We start from the raw sequence: 17,610 nt of genomic DNA, 5'->3' as shown, positions 1-17,610 counted from the left end.
TTACTGCAAGATGGTCTGGGAGGAGCCCGCTTGCTTAAAAAGAAAAACTAGGGCACAGATGATGTTGTGTAGACACTGACTGTGCTCCTTCATTTAGCTTTGCTCAAATATAGTGGCTTATTACAAGATATGAAAGATATCCTCATGAGCATATTCATGAAGACTGGATTTATGGATTGTTTTTTTTTTTTTTTTTTAAACATTATTCCTTTTTTCTTTTAGTAATGCCAAATAATTCATGATTTTCACACTTCCACGCACTATAATGATATAATGAACTGTTATTTCCAAGGTATTTGCAACACGGATGGTTCTTGCTACAAATAAGTTTGTGTAAGAAGAGTGTGTGATATTTTTTACTGAAAATTTACACTCTACACTTCCAATACAGCGGTTTGAGAAAAACTACTGGTTACTTGTGGATGAACTTGAGTTGTGCTTCGGCTCTGCTATTCTGCATGAATGAACCTGAGGGCAAAAGGGCACACAGCTATTCCTGTGGTTATGAAAGCTTGTTTCTGCCACAGGATAAAAAATGACTTCTATTTCACAATTCAGATTTTTTTTTTCATAATTGCAAATTCATATCTTGTCATCTTGGAGTTTCGGTATTATGTTGATGCATGTTTTCTTATGCTTTACCTTTTGTTTGCAAATGCTTTTCTCTTTGAGATTCAGTTCCTGTGGATTCAAGTCAGATGTGGGATCACGTGACTCTTTGTAGTCATGGCTGTGACGAGGAGTCAGAGGCATTTGGATCCATGTGCAGAACTTTATTCAGAGAATGGTCGGACAGGCAGATATCAGGAATGGCGTCAGGTATGTTAGGGGTAACCAGAATCGAAAACAGAATCAAGCAGAGATCAGAGCAGGCAGCAGAGAATCAGAGTCGAAATACACAACCCAAGATCAGACTTAGGAAGAACAAATACAAGGGAAAATGCTCTGAAATGCTAGACAGGCTAAACAAGACTTGGCAAGTGTTTCTGTATGAGTGCTGCTTATGTGTGTGCAAATGAGGTGCAGGTGTGTTAAGGAGATTAGCTGATGAATAAGGTGCAGGTGTGGCAAAGTGATAGTGATGGAGTGACTCATGGGAGATTTAGTTTGGTTGTGGTGCAACAGGATGAGAGGTGCTAGTGTCCAATTGATGATATGGTGACATCTGGTGGTTGATGGGTGGAATGGTCCTGAGTGCCCTATAAGAGTTCATGGGCACTCCAGCTGATGATCGTAAAAATGGCACTGGATAACTGAGGTAGACAATGTCCCAAATATCACATTTCATGTCTACTTGCCGTTTTGTGAACTTTCAGTGGCCATGGCTTGTGCATTTCCACTAAGTCTACGAGACATTTGGGTGTCTGTCCCATTTGTCATTCTAGCTTCCTGAAAGGCTAGCGAGCTATGTGGCTGTTATGCGCGTACTAATGACTTGTGAAAAGATGTGAATGCTATACACAAATCCATCTTTAGGGAACATTTTAACTGTCCCTTCTGGACAAAATTCAAGTCCATTATCCATAATAGCATTTCCTCAGATTAAAATGTTCATCATCACATCAAAATCCATCAACATATTTGTTAAGAAGTGTTTTTGCTTATAAACAGTTCTTGATTTGTGCACATATCGCTCTGATATTATAATATTACAGACAAAGGACTCATAGCTTAAAGCAATGGTTTGAAGTTAAAAACATCTTAATGATTGACTTACAGTATTCCTCTTTTTGCTTCAGAAGACATTAATTGAGGGACAGGAGTTGTGTGGATTACGATGAAGCTTTTATCAGCTGTTTGGTCTCTTATTCTGACGGCACCCATTCACTGCAGAGGATCTGTTGGTCAGCAAGTGAGGTAATGGTAAATTTCTCCAAATCTGTTCAGATGAAGACACAAACTCATCTACATCTTATTAAATTTTCAGCACATTTTCATTTTTGGGTAAACTATTTCTTTAAGTGCAAAGAAATAAGTATTAGTAATACACTGAACTGTTATGTTTTGAAGCAGAAAAAAAATTATTTACTTAAAATACGTATAAGTAACATTTTCTTGTAAAACCTACTTTTTTAACAATTAACGAGTATCTGTTTTATTTACAAGGATGGAAAATCATTTTTTATAGTTTAATCCTAAATCGAAATTTAACATGAACTCTTAACGACTTGATGCAACTACATGAAAACAATGAGCATCAATAAATAACATCAGAGAGATGTTTAAATTAGAATCTTTTTACTCATCTTTCAAGAATACTCCTACAGCCATCTGGGTTGAATTGACATGAAAAGCCACTTTTTAAAGGGGTCATATGATGTGATTTCAATTTTTCCTTTCTCTTTGTAGTGTTACGAGCTCTTGGTGCATGAATAAGATTTGTAAAGTTGCAAAGACTAAAGTACCAAATCCAAAGAGATATTCTTTATAAAAGTTAGGAGAAAACCATGCCCTTCTAAAATGGCTCATTCTAACACGTCCCCACATGTATACGTCAGGGTGTGGGAAGACTTGGATAACACCATCCGAATGTTCACGCAAAGAAAGAAGGCAGATCTTTTATTCTCGCTGTTGCCGCCGCTGCCATGTTCTGGAGACGCTGTGTGTTTTGTCGTTAAAGTGAAACTACTTTGTTTGACCTTCCAAAAGAGACACAACTAGAAATCAGTGGTTAAGTTGTATTTACAACACTGTTCCAAAACACTTCAACCTAAATGTGTGCAGAGCATTTTACAGAGGACGAGGACTGTTTCCTGGAGGAGTGGCCTACAATTGCTGGCGTCTGCTTCTATAAAGTGGGGCAATTCCAAATTTGCAACGCAATATGTAAAAAAAGAATGTATAAGTAATTTTAATCAGTAATTATGTGCCCACTGGATGCTACAAATGCCTCATTTGTATTGGGTTTCATTGGTTTTGTCTTGTCGTGCCGGGTACTCAGCAACACAGTATGTTAAGTGGTGTAATATTTCCTTCACACGCTTGAGGAATTCGGCCAATCACAATGCACTGGATATCTGGCTAATCAGCATATCTTCAATCACCACACTTGTCAGAACAATTAGCTTAAATTTGTAAAATTTGCCCGTTTCAGAAAGGCGAGGCATAGAGGAGCAACGTTAATGTACATTAAGTGGAAAATAATGTGTTCTTTTAGCAAAGTGATATGACCCCTTTAAGAGGCTTTTGGTTCCAGCCTGCCAAAAACTGAACACATATCATGTATGTTGATTGAGTCATTGAGATTATTGTAAGCTATCAGAACAGAACTGGATTCCTCTGTAATCTTTGACCTCAATATCAAAATGTAAACATAAACGCACAGATTGAATGGTGCAGTATGACTTGTCACGATCATTAAAGTGTTCATGAACTTCAGTAGAGGGCACTCCACTCAGGACCATTCCACCCATCAACCACCAGGGCTGCGTTCAGCCCCGACAAAACGTTGCACAACGTTTTTTAAACAGAAATGGTGATGCGTTGAACACACTTCTGATGATGCAAGAGTTGCAACTATGGCAGCTGAGAAGGCCATTCTTTCTGTTCTTTGTGAAGAATTTTCAGAGCCATCTATTTAGCCTCACATACTGACTTTATTTGTAGTTCAGACGGTTTTAATACCCTGTATTTTCTTTCTCATTTTTAGGAAAAGCACTTAATTACCATTGTTTATTTCTATACCAAATGTCATACACTTGCAATGAAGCTAAAAATATAAACATCATTATGTTGATATCCTATATTTTTACAATAAAACTTACGACAAACATAATATCCATTCTAATATCCCCGGCTGCAACGAACACATTTGTACATTATTTTCCTTGAAGCCATTGTGCGAGTTCACTTTAATACCGCGTGCTTTATATACATGTTGCTGCTGATTGGACTGCAGTTCTGACACACCCACCAAACAAGAGAAAACGCATCTCAAACCGCGTTGCACACCGGTGCACGCCATTTCCAGGAAACATGACATTCAACCCGGAAACCGTAGCAAAATGTTGCGCACCGTTTTGAACTTGAACATGCCCCAGATGTCTCTTGGACACTGGCACCTCTCATACTGTTGCACCACACCCGAACTACATTCCCCATGAGTCACTGCATCACAATCACCTTGCCACACCTGCACCTCATTTACACACACATAAAAGCAGCAAACTCACTCTCACTCACTGCGAAGTGTAGCATTTCCGAGCGTATTCCCTTGTGTTTGTTCTTACTGTGGATTATCTTGGATTGTTTAAACCGACTCTGATTCTCTGCTGCCTGCCCCGATCTCTGCTTGTTACCGTTAATGATTCTGGATATCCCTAACACACCTGACGCCATTCCTGATATCTTCCTGTATGACCATTCTCTTAATATAATTCTGCACATGAATTTGAACGCCTCTGACTCCTTGTTACAGAACTACACATTACAAATTAGCAAAAGAAAAACCACCAGCTTGTGTGACCATGTTTTAAAGCCATTTCAGGCTTGGAAATCAGTGATGACAAAAGACAGAACCAAATAATAATAAAAGTAAAGCAACTTTATTTAAGTAGTAATGCTCCTTTTTAAAAAGAATATTAACAGACAAGCCTTAGTCATAAAATGGTGAAAAAGATACAAGAGGCCAAAGTGACCTTTGACCCCTGTCTGGCCCATGTGGGCGAGCATGTTCATTAGAGCTCCAAGTCACAGCACTGATAAAAGAGGGGTTTAACTAGGCAGTATTTTCTCTGTAGACCTTCTACTCAATTTCCTCTGTACTCACATTCATTCAAACGTTTTTTAAACAGAAATGGTGATGCGTTGAACACACTTCTGATGATGCAAGAGTTGCAACTATGGCAGCTGAGAAGGCCATTCTTTCTGTTCTTTGTGAAGAATTTTCAGAGCCATCTATTTAGCCTCACATACTGACTTTATTTGTAGTTCAGACGGTTTTAATACCCTGTATTTTCTTTCTCATTTTTAGGAAAAGCACTTAATTACCATTGTTTATTTCTATACCAAATGTCATACACTTGCAATGAAGCTAAAAATATAAACATCATTATGTTGATATCCTATATTTTTACAATAAAACTTACGACAAACATAATATCCATTCTAATATCCCCGGCTGCAACGAACACATTTGTACATTATTTTCCTTGAAGCCATTGTGCGAGTTCACTTTAATACCGCGTGCTTTATATACATGTTGCTGCTGATTGGACTGCAGTTCTGACACACCCACCAAACAAGAGAAAACGCATCTCAAACCGCGTTGCACACCGGTGCACGCCATTTCCAGGAAACATGACATTCAACCCGGAAACCGTAGCAAAATGTTGCGCACCGTTTTGAACTTGAACATGCCCCAGATGTCTCTTGGACACTGGCACCTCTCATACTGTTGCACCACACCCGAACTACATTCCCCATGAGTCACTGCATCACAATCACCTTGCCACACCTGCACCTCATTTACACACACATAAAAGCAGCAAACTCACTCTCACTCACTGCGAAGTGTAGCATTTCCGAGCGTATTCCCTTGTGTTTGTTCTTACTGTGGATTATCTTGGATTGTTTAAACCGACTCTGATTCTCTGCTGCCTGCCCCGATCTCTGCTTGTTACCGTTAATGATTCTGGATATCCCTAACACACCTGACGCCATTCCTGATATCTTCCTGTATGACCATTCTCTTAATATAATTCTGCACATGAATTTGAACGCCTCTGACTCCTTGTTACAGAACTACACATTACAAATTAGCAAAAGAAAAACCACCAGCTTGTGTGACCATGTTTTAAAGCCATTTCAGGCTTGGAAATCAGTGATGACAAAAGACAGAACCAAATAATAATAAAAGTAAAGCAACTTTATTTAAGTAGTAATGCTCCTTTTTAAAAAGAATATTAACAGACAAGCCTTAGTCATAAAATGGTGAAAAAGATACAAGAGGCCAAAGTGACCTTTGACCCCTGTCTGGCCCATGTGGGCGAGCATGTTCATTAGAGCTCCAAGTCACAGCACTGATAAAAGAGGGGTTTAACTAGGCAGTATTTTCTCTGTAGACCTTCTACTCAATTTCCTCTGTACTCACATTCATTTTTCTATGCAATTAGAGCAGCCAGAAAAAACAACTTCCTGTACACTCTGACTGAGATTGAGACTGATTTCTCCATTAACCCTCTGGAGGCTCTTGAAGCTAACGTACATTTCCTCTTTTTTTTCAATATACACTGTGTAAGACTATGAACGTAATGAAAAAAAAGACACCTCACTTAACCATTCATACAAATCTATCATAAAATAATATGTTAGTGTGGTTGTAAACAGCAAAACTGTGGAAAACGGATAAGACTGAAAAAATAAAGACTTTCTAAACATTTAAAACTGCTGTAGTCTATTATGCAACATTTGTCATCTACTATGAGAATTGTAATAATTTTAATTCTTTAATAAAAAAAAATATAAACAAAATATTGTAATTAGTAAACAGTTTTTCATTTTACTGTAAAGCTACAGCTTTTATTACTTACTAAAAATAAGACCCATTCGGAGAGGTGAATATTATAAGAAACTGAAACTATGAATATGTGCTTGTTTTGTTGCCTTTATCATGTCTGAATTTAGCACCATATTTTTTTTTATATTACCAGACACATTTAGCAGACACAACAATGTTTCCAAGCATGGAAGGTATGTCATTTCTAATGTATGCAGTCAACACTGTATATATGTTCTCCCAACTTGTATTTTCTTGCAACAATCTTCACCTGAGATGTGTCTGGATGTCTTCTGTGCTGTGACCTCACAGAGACCCTTTCCTTAGCATGCTCGCCCCCACCGGCCCTCAAACAGAGTAAAAGAAGGCAGCAGAGTCTTCAAGTATAAACACAGCTTGGGCACTAAACCTCAGACACGCTTTGTTAGAGCCTAGAATCACTGCTAGCAACACAAACGAGCAGGTTATTGTTAGCTTGTATTTCCCCCACATATATAATATTTATAGATTAATAAGCTTATAAATAAAAATTCAGTGCTGTAAAAAATCTCCGATTCCATAGGATCTGACCCACCATAGAAGGCTCATCGTGTTTATTTTTTAAACCATTTTTGTCATCTTTTTCTCATGGGTAAAAAGCTACTGTTCGGAGTACGTAAACAGAGCTTCTGTGTTAATACTGTAGTTCCTTGATTGAGCATAAAACACTGAAATACTGAAGACTTGTTAATATCATTAATTTGTCTTTCTCTTTTTCTTTTTGGTTTAACGCAGCACAGAGCAAAGAATCCTTTCCTGTGTGTTTTTCTGGTTGCGGTGAAGCACCAAGAAACACATATTAGTCTATATCTCTGTGTAAGTGTGACTGTAGTTTGTCCTGTAAGCGTCTGAGAGATGCATGTTCCTCAGTGTGTGTATTTTTCTATAGTCTCTGCTAGTGTTTTTAGTACTGCGTCTATGTTAAGCAGCGCTCCACGTTGATGCCCTCCTCTGTGTGGACCTGCAGGTCGATAGGTCGCGCTGGATGTTCTCCCGGACGAGCGTTCATCAGTGAGAGGTTCTTCAAACAGCCTGTGATACCTGATGAGTACTTTCCACCGGTCAATGCTTTCATGTCTGGAGCTCCACCTACAGTTCAGATAAAAACAATCTTACTTCAGATTCATGTGTTTATCACTTTCTTTTTACGAGGAAAAAGTCATTTCTTCGAGACACAACAATCTGATCAGTATAAGGAACAAATACCAGTGTAATATTACTTACCCAGGTATATATTGCCCTTGGTGTTCACCATGATGCTTTTGCCTTGAGATTGCCCATGTTGGACAGATCCTCCATCGATCTGAAGGTAGCCCTGCTTACCCGTTCTGATCAACACACAGAAAGAACTCACTATTATTTTTTTATTATTCATTGTATGACGGTTTGGAGAGGTTAGGAGCATTACCGGACTGCAGTGATTATGTGCCACCGTCCATCATTGACAGGCTTACTGGATTGAATCTGAGCCTCTCCACTGCCCAGCTGGTAACTATCAGAGGAACAGAGCACATTATGACATTATGACTGATCTAGACCAGAAAGAAACTGAAACATAGTGGCAGCAGCAGAGAACCCTAGTAACAAAAGTCATGAGATCTTTGGGATATTTAAAAAAATAGGTTATTATACTGTCATTATATCATATTACACATTTTCGCCATACATGTGAATTGTTAATATTAGAATGTGCTCAATTACTCACCTAAACACAATATGTCCATTCTGTAAACCAATACTTATGAAGTCCTTCCCCTTTCCTTGACTTCCCAGTTCCTGGAAAGTATTTTCAGTGGAATATTAAAGTCAGTCTCTTAGTCATTGGGAGGGAATATGGATGTAAACCTCAAGCTAAAGCCACAGGCTTCTGGAGCCAAACATTTATACAGCAGTGTATATTGATGATGTCGTCTCTAGGAATAATGTTTCTCTTGTGTTTAATATTAGTTACTACAATATCAAACAGCACAGTGTAAAACAGTCAAAAGAAAAAAAAGTCTTCATTTCCATAGCATGGTGTATAAAGTAGGCTGGATTAATGATTAAATTTAATGGCACTTTTAATTTACACAAGCACAAATTCCATATTTGTTGTGAAGACTAAGATATGTGAGACATGTACCATACAAGTTGGTTTTAAACACATCAGATGTATTACAATCTACTAAATTTCAATCCACAACAGGAGAAGTTATTAACTAACAAAATATGTTTTTGATAAACATATCTGTGTCCTATGTTTGGTTTGAGGTTAACAGTCAATCATTTCCACAAAAAAAGCACACTTTCAGATTTGTGAAAAATGCAAACATGATTAACTTGCAGTAACACAGGTGCGTTGACTGAACTGGTGGTGGTGATGCAAACATAAAGCTAATTATGTCATACAGTAAATCAGTGGTTCTCAACCCTGTTCCTGGAGCCTGGACTTTGAATGGGAACAATAGAATTTGCTCCAGGAGTAGGGTTGGGAACTACTGTCATAAATAAAGAGCAACTTTGAAATGACACTAACACATGCAAACAATAAATGAGGTGAAAATGTAATTTTTTTTTACCCATTGAAAATTCCTGAGCCTGTTCACTTACAGCCACTGAATAAACTAGTTATTTATCAAATGCTTTTCTAATATAATTCTACTCTTGAGCGTCTGTTCGGCCAGTTAGTGCACTGTAAGTGAGAAAGAAAAGGCATTTGCCTAATCAAAAGTAAATATAAGAGCTGTTTTCAACATGTTTAAATGTATCTGTGCAAGTGCTGTAATGTTCAAAGACATTTTGCATATATATTCTAAGGACATACGTTCATGCTAATGCAGACATAGTCGTATGTCTGACTGCTTTTGAAGAGTGAATACCTTTATACTAGCATGCTTCTTACGGAGGCTAAGAGCGCCTGCAGGCTCCTGAGGAGGATGAAGGTGAGTTAGTCAGGCAGACATGCAATGCAGCCATTAAAATGTGATTTAGAAGTGAAGGACAAAAGCATATTCCAAAACAGCTCCAAGCAAACTCATTTAACTCAGTTTAGTGAAATGAGGCTGAATTTAAATGTAAACGACACTGTGCATAATGTATTAGAATGTGAGTGTATGCAGGGTCCAAAATTAACAAAGAAAAGCTGGACTTTTGACAAAGACTGGACTGGACAAATACTTTTACCTAAAATTGTAACTTTTAAATGTTTTCAATTAAAAAAAAGTTGTATTTTTATGAGTAAATAAAAATAAATATATGTATGTGCCTTGAGATCCAGTAGAGGGCTCATGTGTACAAACATACCACTCCCTGCCACAGGACGAGGCCGTCTTCAGAGGCAGTGTTGATCTCTAACTCAATGGTCTCTGGAAAGTCAGGAGCACTAAAACAAAACAAACCATCAATACTGCTTGACAACACTCAAAAAACTTTATATATATAAAGTGTTCCTGTAGCTCAATTGGTAGAGCAATGAATATCAAGGTTAGGGGTTCGATTCCCTGGGAACACATGATAGGTAAAAATTGATAACCTGAATGCACTTTAAGTTGCTTTGGATAAAAGCTTCTGCTAAATGCATACATTTTATATATATAATTTGTTTTTACAAGCAAAATTATCTTCTGTGGTAAAAACTGCTGAATTTGACCGCACTCATTTAAATGGATAATTAAGTCACCGAACACAGTTCATCAACAGTTTCACGTATTAAGGGCCCTCACCTTCGTGGGAACATAGGCTTTGGAAGAGCCAGATATCCATTGTCATGGAAATATGCAGAATATTCAATAGGAGAGTCTGGAACAAAGAAACCAAAAATAAAAATAAAAAATAAACCCCAGGTGACAACTCTGGGTTATACCACCACCCTGTGGAGCTCCACCAAATAACAGAACAAGCAGTCAATGAACAGAACCGAGCCCGACCACATTGAATCACATCTGATCTGATGAATTACTATTTATAAGTTATAAATGCTAGATTCCCAATAGCAGGATTCATTGGGAACATACAATCATCAAGAGCCACCAACAAAGCAACAATATGCATTCCTCACAAAGCATTCTCGAAAACCATGTAATAACCGGAGAACCCTCAGGCAAATGAGTGCTTACCAAGAAGTGCTTCATGCTCAGTGTTTCTGACCTTACGGACATTCAGAGGTTAGTGACTAAAAACATGTTTGTTCACAGTGTGAGGACATCATGTTGACAGACGTCACCGTAGCTGAAAGTGTGGAAAATAGGTTGGTTGTTGGTTTCGTAACAAAGAGAAACAAGGATTTAATGAGAAAGACATGACGAACTGAAACTGCAACGAGAAGTTGACCGGACAAGACGCCTCAGGAGATGCTAAAGGGGAATTCTATGTATGTTCGCCTTAGGAAAATGTCACAGTGTTGCAAAACTCACAATTTTAATATTACCCACAACAACTGTACCAAAAACTAGCATAAACTTTCGGCGTTTTAACAGTGAAGACATAAAATTCCCCCTCAACATTACATTTAAAACTTCACAGTGGACACAGTGAAGTAACCAACTGAGTGCAGAGAGCAGGGATCTGTTTACAAAACCTCAGTCTCAATAAACTGTTTTACATTGTTTTGATTTTGTTTATGAAAGCTTTCAGGGACATCAAGCACCTATAAGATGACATCATTGGATCATTACACATACACTATTGGGCAAATGTTAGGGATGGGTAAGATTTTTTTTTTTTTTTTTTATTTCACTAAAGATACTGTATTTTAAAAAACAACAACAATGGGTTAAAATATTAAAAGTTGAAATAATTATTTCTTTTTTTGATACATTTTTCAAAGCTGAATTTTTTTGCAGTCATTCCTTCGGTCTTCAGTGTTACATGATCCTTCAGAAATAATTTTAATTATTTAGTGTTCAAGAAACTTCTTACTATTTTCACTGTCGAAAACAGCTGTGCTGCTTAATATTTTTTGCAGAAACTGATGAAGAGGACTTTCAAAAGAACAGAATTTTTTTTAAACAATTTTTTTTCATACATTTTTTTTTTTACTGATCTCTAACTTTTGAATGGTAGTTTAAAAATACTACAAAAAGAATTGTCTTAATATTTTATAGATTTTTAAATCAAATATAATAACATCCTTAAAACAGCTAATTTGCATAACTGCATATGATAAGATGTAGATAATAAGCAAATATATACCTTACTGACAAACTGTTTAAAGAATGAACCTCACTTTATTTAGATTTATACTAAAAACTTTAAAAATAAATTATTTTAATAATAAAAAAAATGTAAGCATTTATCAAAATGATCAGAAATGTGCTTGATTTTGCCTGTGATGTTGGTAAAAAGAGCTCTGTAAACAGACCCCTAAAATGCTTCATTTTCTGGTTTCTTGTCCCCCACTGAGGCCGTTTGTTGTCGTTGTTTTATTTGTGGTGTTAGATGGGCTGATGGGCCCTGAGGAGGACGCTCTCCCCTGGTTAGTGACGAGCGTATCAGGCCGACTGTATTCATACTGTACCATTTCCCCAATTACCCTCCAAATTCCACGGTGCCTCGGTGAAGCTGGACTCCTGCCCTGTGTGTGTGGGATAGCCATGAGAGTGCAGGGGTCAGATTCATACACACATGGCCTCTTTCAGCGGCCAACACGCTACTGCTGGATGACGTTAGGCAGCCTGACTGATGTCACCATGCTTCGTTATGGAGAACCTTCAATTATTTCCCTATAGTGCTTTATGATGAATCACTTATAGCTGTGCTTCTGTTTAATGCTATGAAACCATAGAGAAATACCTTTACTCCCATAGAGAATGAATTTCTAAACTGACAAATGAAGCAAACGGTTTCTAAAGAGACCAATACATTATAGGTAAGAAGAATAAAGCAATTAAAGGTTACATTGCTCACATATTGGCTTTAATTATGTATGTTTATCACCGTACATATTAAATGACATTATTTAATCATGTAATGTAAAATAGATGTATAGGACTATTACAAATATTTTTTGTTAATTGAAAAAATATTAAAATCTAAATATTAGATGAAATCCAAAACGAAAATTAAACTTAAAAAAACTTTAATGGAAATTACAATTGTTGCCTTGACATCTACTGTAAGTCAAATGAAGTAAGTTGAGGTTAAAGTAAAAACACTAAAACCACAAACTACAATAGAAATAAAGCTTAATATGTTTTTTTAACTAATAAAATGACAAAAACACATAACATTACTAAATTAAAATAAACAGAATAATAATAATTTTTATTATATTATTAATAATAAATGGGAAAAAAACTAAATGAAAATATTCAGAAATTCTGTAATAGCAAATAAATTATTAAAAAAATAACACTAAAATAGAACACTAGAGATTGGGCTCGCTTAAAATGGTCTTAAATTAGAATATTTTTTTTTAATTCTCCAAACTAACATTTAAACAACATCATATTTATACTCGTATAGCTATCTAGATCATAAGTTAACTGTGTCAGTTTGATGAAATGTATTTAATCGTGGGCAATAACAGTGAAAAAGTCCCAAGACTAAAGGCACAATACTAAATATTATAACTACCATCATTCTTGCCTTTTAATATTTCCTTAATGGTAAAGTGGACTTTGGATAGAAAGAACTGACAGTGATGTACAATATAACAGAAACACATGGCAAAATATGTACAATATAATGTACAACAATGCATTCCCTAATCAGAGGGCAAAAATCATATACAAAATGTGTTACACATCTAGCAGTTGTGAACTAACCTTTCTCACAGTGCCGACCTGTGTAGCCAGCGGGACACACACAGTGGTTATCCACACAACTGCCGCCGTTCTTGCACTGAGAGGAGTCTCGACAGCTCTCCCTCACTATTTCACAACGGTCACCTGAAGAACAAGCAAGAAAGAAAATAAGAAAACTAGTTAAAAAAATGATCAGTATATCAAATATCAATATTTCAAGATGTCTACTTGACAGTTGGTTAAGCGGCTTACCGTCGTATCCTCCAGCGCAGTTGCACTTGTACTCGTACTCTGCAGTGGCAATACAGGTGCCTCCGTGCAGACAAGGCCTGCGGTCACATGGGTTGCCATCTTTACACTGGCTGATGGCTCTGCTCTCTATGAAGCTGTATGATAGATCCAGCTTCTTTCCATTGATGAAGACCTGTAAAGAAAAACAAAGCCAGCACCAAGCAATTTAATATTGAAACATGAGTGTGGGCGTAGTGTGAAGGCGATTCTCACCTCTCCTATGCATCCATCAAAGAGCATGCTAACATTTGCGGGTTTGGGCAGGATGTCCATGCTGGGCACTCCTCCCAGATACATGGGTGTATGGATATTAAGGCCCTGGGCATTGCCTGGAGAGGACCTTGTGATCTCTTGTGCATGGTCCACCTTCAAGGAACCTTCTTTTTTGAGCCGTTCGGCCACCACGCGATGCCACTGACCCAGAGACACGGGCTCCTGACTGCGTAGAACTGCTTGACCTGAGAGCATGGAAAAGTATCATATTTAGCTCTGACAGGTAGAAATCAGGGCACTATTTTAAGCTTCTGGGTTTTCCTATTTGAAAGGTTACATTGCACTCAGGTGAGGAGGTACTTTTCTTAAAAAGTACTTAAAATTTAACTTAAAATTAACCTATGGCCAGTCCCACATTTTAAGTAATTTATATATATATATATATATATATATATATATATATATATATATATATATATATATATATATATATATATATATATATATATATATATATATATATATATATATATATATTAGAGGTGCGCATAGATAAAAAAAAAATTAATCTAGATTAATCTCACTGTGATCTTGAAATTAATCTAGATTAAAGTGGCTCATTGGAATTCTGCCGATGAGAACGTGTGTTACCCAGATAAAACTGACAAACAGTAAGTCTTTGAGATAAGGTTTATCAAGCTAGGTGGTGCATAAGAAAAGGGGCTCATCTCCTGTTTCCAAAATGCATCACAAAGTGCTTGAAAAACTAATTCCACATTGCACAAGGTGCAAATAACCTTACGCCTGTTTCACACATACTCTGTCTGCAGTGCGTATGCATTGCATTATTTTTTTACGCACCCATGTTAACGGATTCCAGTTGCGTTCCAGGAGCGTTGCGTCTGCAGCAGTGCAGCAATCGTTTACGCACCGAGTAGTGGACTGCAAACGTGTCCTGTGTGAAAGCACATCGAGTCCGTGCTGCACCACATACGTAACACACAAGGACTGCATACGCACTGCAGACGGAGTATGTGTGGAACAGGTGTGAGCAGGGCCGTAGCTGGGGTTAACCAGTGGGCCCTGTTTGAAATTGTTTAATTTGTATGTTCGTTTATTTTTATTTATTTGTCCTATTTCACAATGTTTAAGTTTTTTTCAAGTTTGTAGGTGTCAAGGTACAGAAACCAAATAGTTAAATGTAAAATAGCACTGGACAGTCTTCAATGTAAAAATGAAATATACAATCAAACCTACATTTATTCAGACACCTTCAACATTTCTCACATTATTACAGTTTTGCTATATATATATATATATATATATCAAAAATTATTTCTGGTGTCTGAATACTTTTTGGTTTGACTTTTAAAACTAAGTAATTCAGTCAAGAGCAGTGAGTGATTTTCATTTTCTTGGATTAACATAACAGCAGCCAGTAGCTAAATTAGGCCCGGCCACTTTAAAAGACGATGAATATAAAACACATCCTATTTTTGTTACTCAACTGTTTACTTTCACTTCAGAAATAACTGATATTTTTTTCGAGCATAATTTCCATGGTGGAGATTTTGACATATTTTGTATGTATTTGTCAGCACAAGAGCAAAAATAAGATGCTTCGATGTTTGATCAAAACACTTGAACATGCTTATTTTTAGCGTCTCGAGACGCCTTTCTCTGCGTGAGCCTGTACACCAGAACAACGCGAGTATTGAATTGGGCATTTTCACATCTTTTTGTTTGTTCAAACTGCGATTTGTATTTGTTCGTTCAGGTGCAGGAGGGACTTCGAGGAGAGCTTCGCAGAAGAGAGCTCGGTTCAGTGTCGCTGTCTGTGATACGCGGCTCTCTCTCTCTCTCGTGTGCACCGAACACACCACGCGAGTAACCAGCTACACTTTTCAGTTTTTGCGCGTCTTGTGTTTGGATGCTTTAATGTTTAAATCGACAAGCAATAAGGCTTAAAAACACGTGAAAAAGATAATCTTGCGTGACGATGGGCAACAGTGGCCCGTCAACTGTCCTGAGCATCTTTTTAGGCTGGCCTCAGCCAGTAGGTTATATAAAATATCAAGGTGAAAGTCATCATAGCTTGCTTAGTATAGACCCAGCTCCCAACCCAACTTTGGTAATAGATTAACAGCGATATTTTTTTTATCGCCCGATAAGAGTCTCGCATTATATACATACACACACACAGTAGATAGATAGATAGATAGATAGATAGATAGATAGATAGATAGATAGATAGATAGATAGATAGATAGATAGATAGATAGATAGATAGATAGATAGATAGATAGATAGATAGATAGATAGATAGATAGATAGATAGATAGATAGATAGATAGATAGATAGATAGATAGATAGATAGATAGATAGATAGATAGACTCTCACCTGTACCAAGTTCATATCGGAACTCAATGTGTCCGTCCACCATGGATAACGTCACAAAGTCCTCCACTTTCATCTTTTTGCCACCGCCGAAGAACATCAGCCCATCTGAACCCATGGGCTTGAACTCCATCTCAATCCGGAGGTCGTCGTGAATATTAGTAAGAGGAGGATATGCAATATAAGAGTTGTCTCCATCAAACAATGGCGTTCTTACCAGGGTACCTGAAATTGTCACGAAGAGGAATAGTAAGATCAAAATTCGACCTAAAAGTGCTTAGAAAATATACTCAAGTTTACCATCCATGCACTTGTTTCCAGATTTGCCCAAGTGACAGCGGCAGACGTAGCCCGAACCACTGGGTTGGTTAATACAGGTGGCATCTTGTCCACAGGCCTCTGTTGCAGTTATGGGCAAAATAAATTATGAACAAAGAACAAAGTCACTTTCAGAAGTCTTGTTGTTTACAAATCCTAATCCTGAATCCTGAATTTACAAATGCTGACCTGTGTGACAGTGCGAGGAAGACTGATGCTCACAGTTGCTTCCGGTGTATCCTATCTGGCAACTGCATTTGTAAAGACTGGCTGTAGAGTTCTCACATATTCCACCATTCTGAAACACACACATGACTTTTGAGCTGGTTGATTTTCACAGACCAACCACACAAAATGCATACTGGTTAAAGACAAAAAGTATTTCAGACAAAGTCTATTTGTCCACTTCTTTCAGGAATTAAATTCACATATATGACTTACAAAAGGGTCCAAATACTTTTTGGGGTCACCTCATACTAATTGAAAGAGTCAATTTTGATTATGTTTTTAGGGGATTACCTTACATGGGAAGTCCTTGCAAGTGGGACAATTTGAAACTCCGATGGAATTTTTATTAAGGTCCTTGAAAATAACCTCATCACCTTGGATAATCAGCTGCTTGATACAGCCTTGAAGAACGACCAAAACACAGTAAAAAAAGACATTTGATAATAATGCTACAACTGATACTCTCCAACAAAATTAACATGAAACAGAATAACAAGGTTTTCTCACCAACAAACCCTGTCTTGAGGCCTGCAGTTTTAGCAAGCATGCTGTAGTTTGGATAACCGCCCACAAAAAGCTCCTCATTCAGGTCCAGGCCATTGAATTTTCCCTGCTCCAACACAGAGCATGTTATAGTGTACTACAATTGTTTAACAGCCACAATACTAGCAATTTACAGAGTTTATTAATAAATCAGCATTTTATGGATAGAGGAATATGCACCTGTGAGGTTCCATTTATAGGATCTTCTCCATCCACAAAAAGAGAGCCTCGAGTCTGATTTCTATACAGCTTCACAGTGTGAAACTCCCCCAGTTTAATGGAAAAAGGGTAACGTATATTTGCCATACCAGAGCCCACATCAAACCTGTGGAAGAAAAAATATGCACGTTCAGAAAATCAC

The 17,610-nt window shown here is 37.3% G+C and overlaps 1 protein-coding gene across 13 annotated transcripts in view; it reads right to left on the bottom strand.

Moving 5' to 3' along the window:
* Positions 1-4,522: 4,522 nt before the first annotated feature.
* Positions 4,523-17,610, bottom strand: part of LOC113065500 (basement membrane-specific heparan sulfate proteoglycan core protein-like) — a 100,187-nt gene continuing 87,099 nt past the window's right edge. For 9 of the 13 annotated variants that reach the window (XM_026236774.1, XM_026236776.1, XM_026236784.1 and 6 more), the window contains 17 exons: positions 17,430-17,574; positions 17,214-17,316; positions 16,998-17,107; positions 16,668-16,776; positions 16,461-16,559; positions 16,164-16,385; positions 13,762-14,006; positions 13,510-13,681; positions 13,279-13,401; positions 12,030-12,086; positions 10,237-10,312; positions 9,818-9,896; positions 9,394-9,441; positions 8,241-8,311; positions 7,944-8,027; positions 7,760-7,863; positions 5,846-7,624 (listed from right to left, as the gene is read on the bottom strand). In XM_026236774.1, the coding sequence (XP_026092559.1) occupies positions 7,452-7,624; positions 7,760-7,863; positions 7,944-8,027; positions 8,241-8,311; positions 9,394-9,441; positions 9,818-9,896; positions 10,237-10,312; positions 12,030-12,086; positions 13,279-13,401; positions 13,510-13,681; positions 13,762-14,006; positions 16,164-16,385; positions 16,461-16,559; positions 16,668-16,776; positions 16,998-17,107; positions 17,214-17,316; positions 17,430-17,574 (2,020 nt within the window). In that variant the 3' untranslated portion in view covers positions 5,846-7,451. Of the gene's footprint in view, positions 4,742-5,845; positions 7,625-7,759; positions 7,864-7,943; positions 8,028-8,240; positions 8,312-9,393; positions 9,442-9,817; positions 9,897-10,236; positions 10,313-12,029; positions 12,087-13,278; positions 13,402-13,509; positions 13,682-13,761; positions 14,007-16,163; positions 16,386-16,460; positions 16,560-16,667; positions 16,777-16,997; positions 17,108-17,213; positions 17,317-17,429; positions 17,575-17,610 lie in introns of those variants that run through there. The other 4 variants (XM_026236781.1, XM_026236786.1, XR_003279037.1 and 1 more) reach the window with 3 other exon arrangements.

The sequence above is a fragment of the Carassius auratus genome, chromosome 48 (genome assembly GCF_003368295.1).
Source record: "Carassius auratus strain Wakin chromosome 48, ASM336829v1, whole genome shotgun sequence".
NCBI lineage: Eukaryota > Metazoa > Chordata > Actinopteri > Cypriniformes > Cyprinidae > Carassius > Carassius auratus.
Note: the sequence above shows the minus strand (reverse complement) of the source record. Positions and strands in the feature narration are given on the sequence as shown.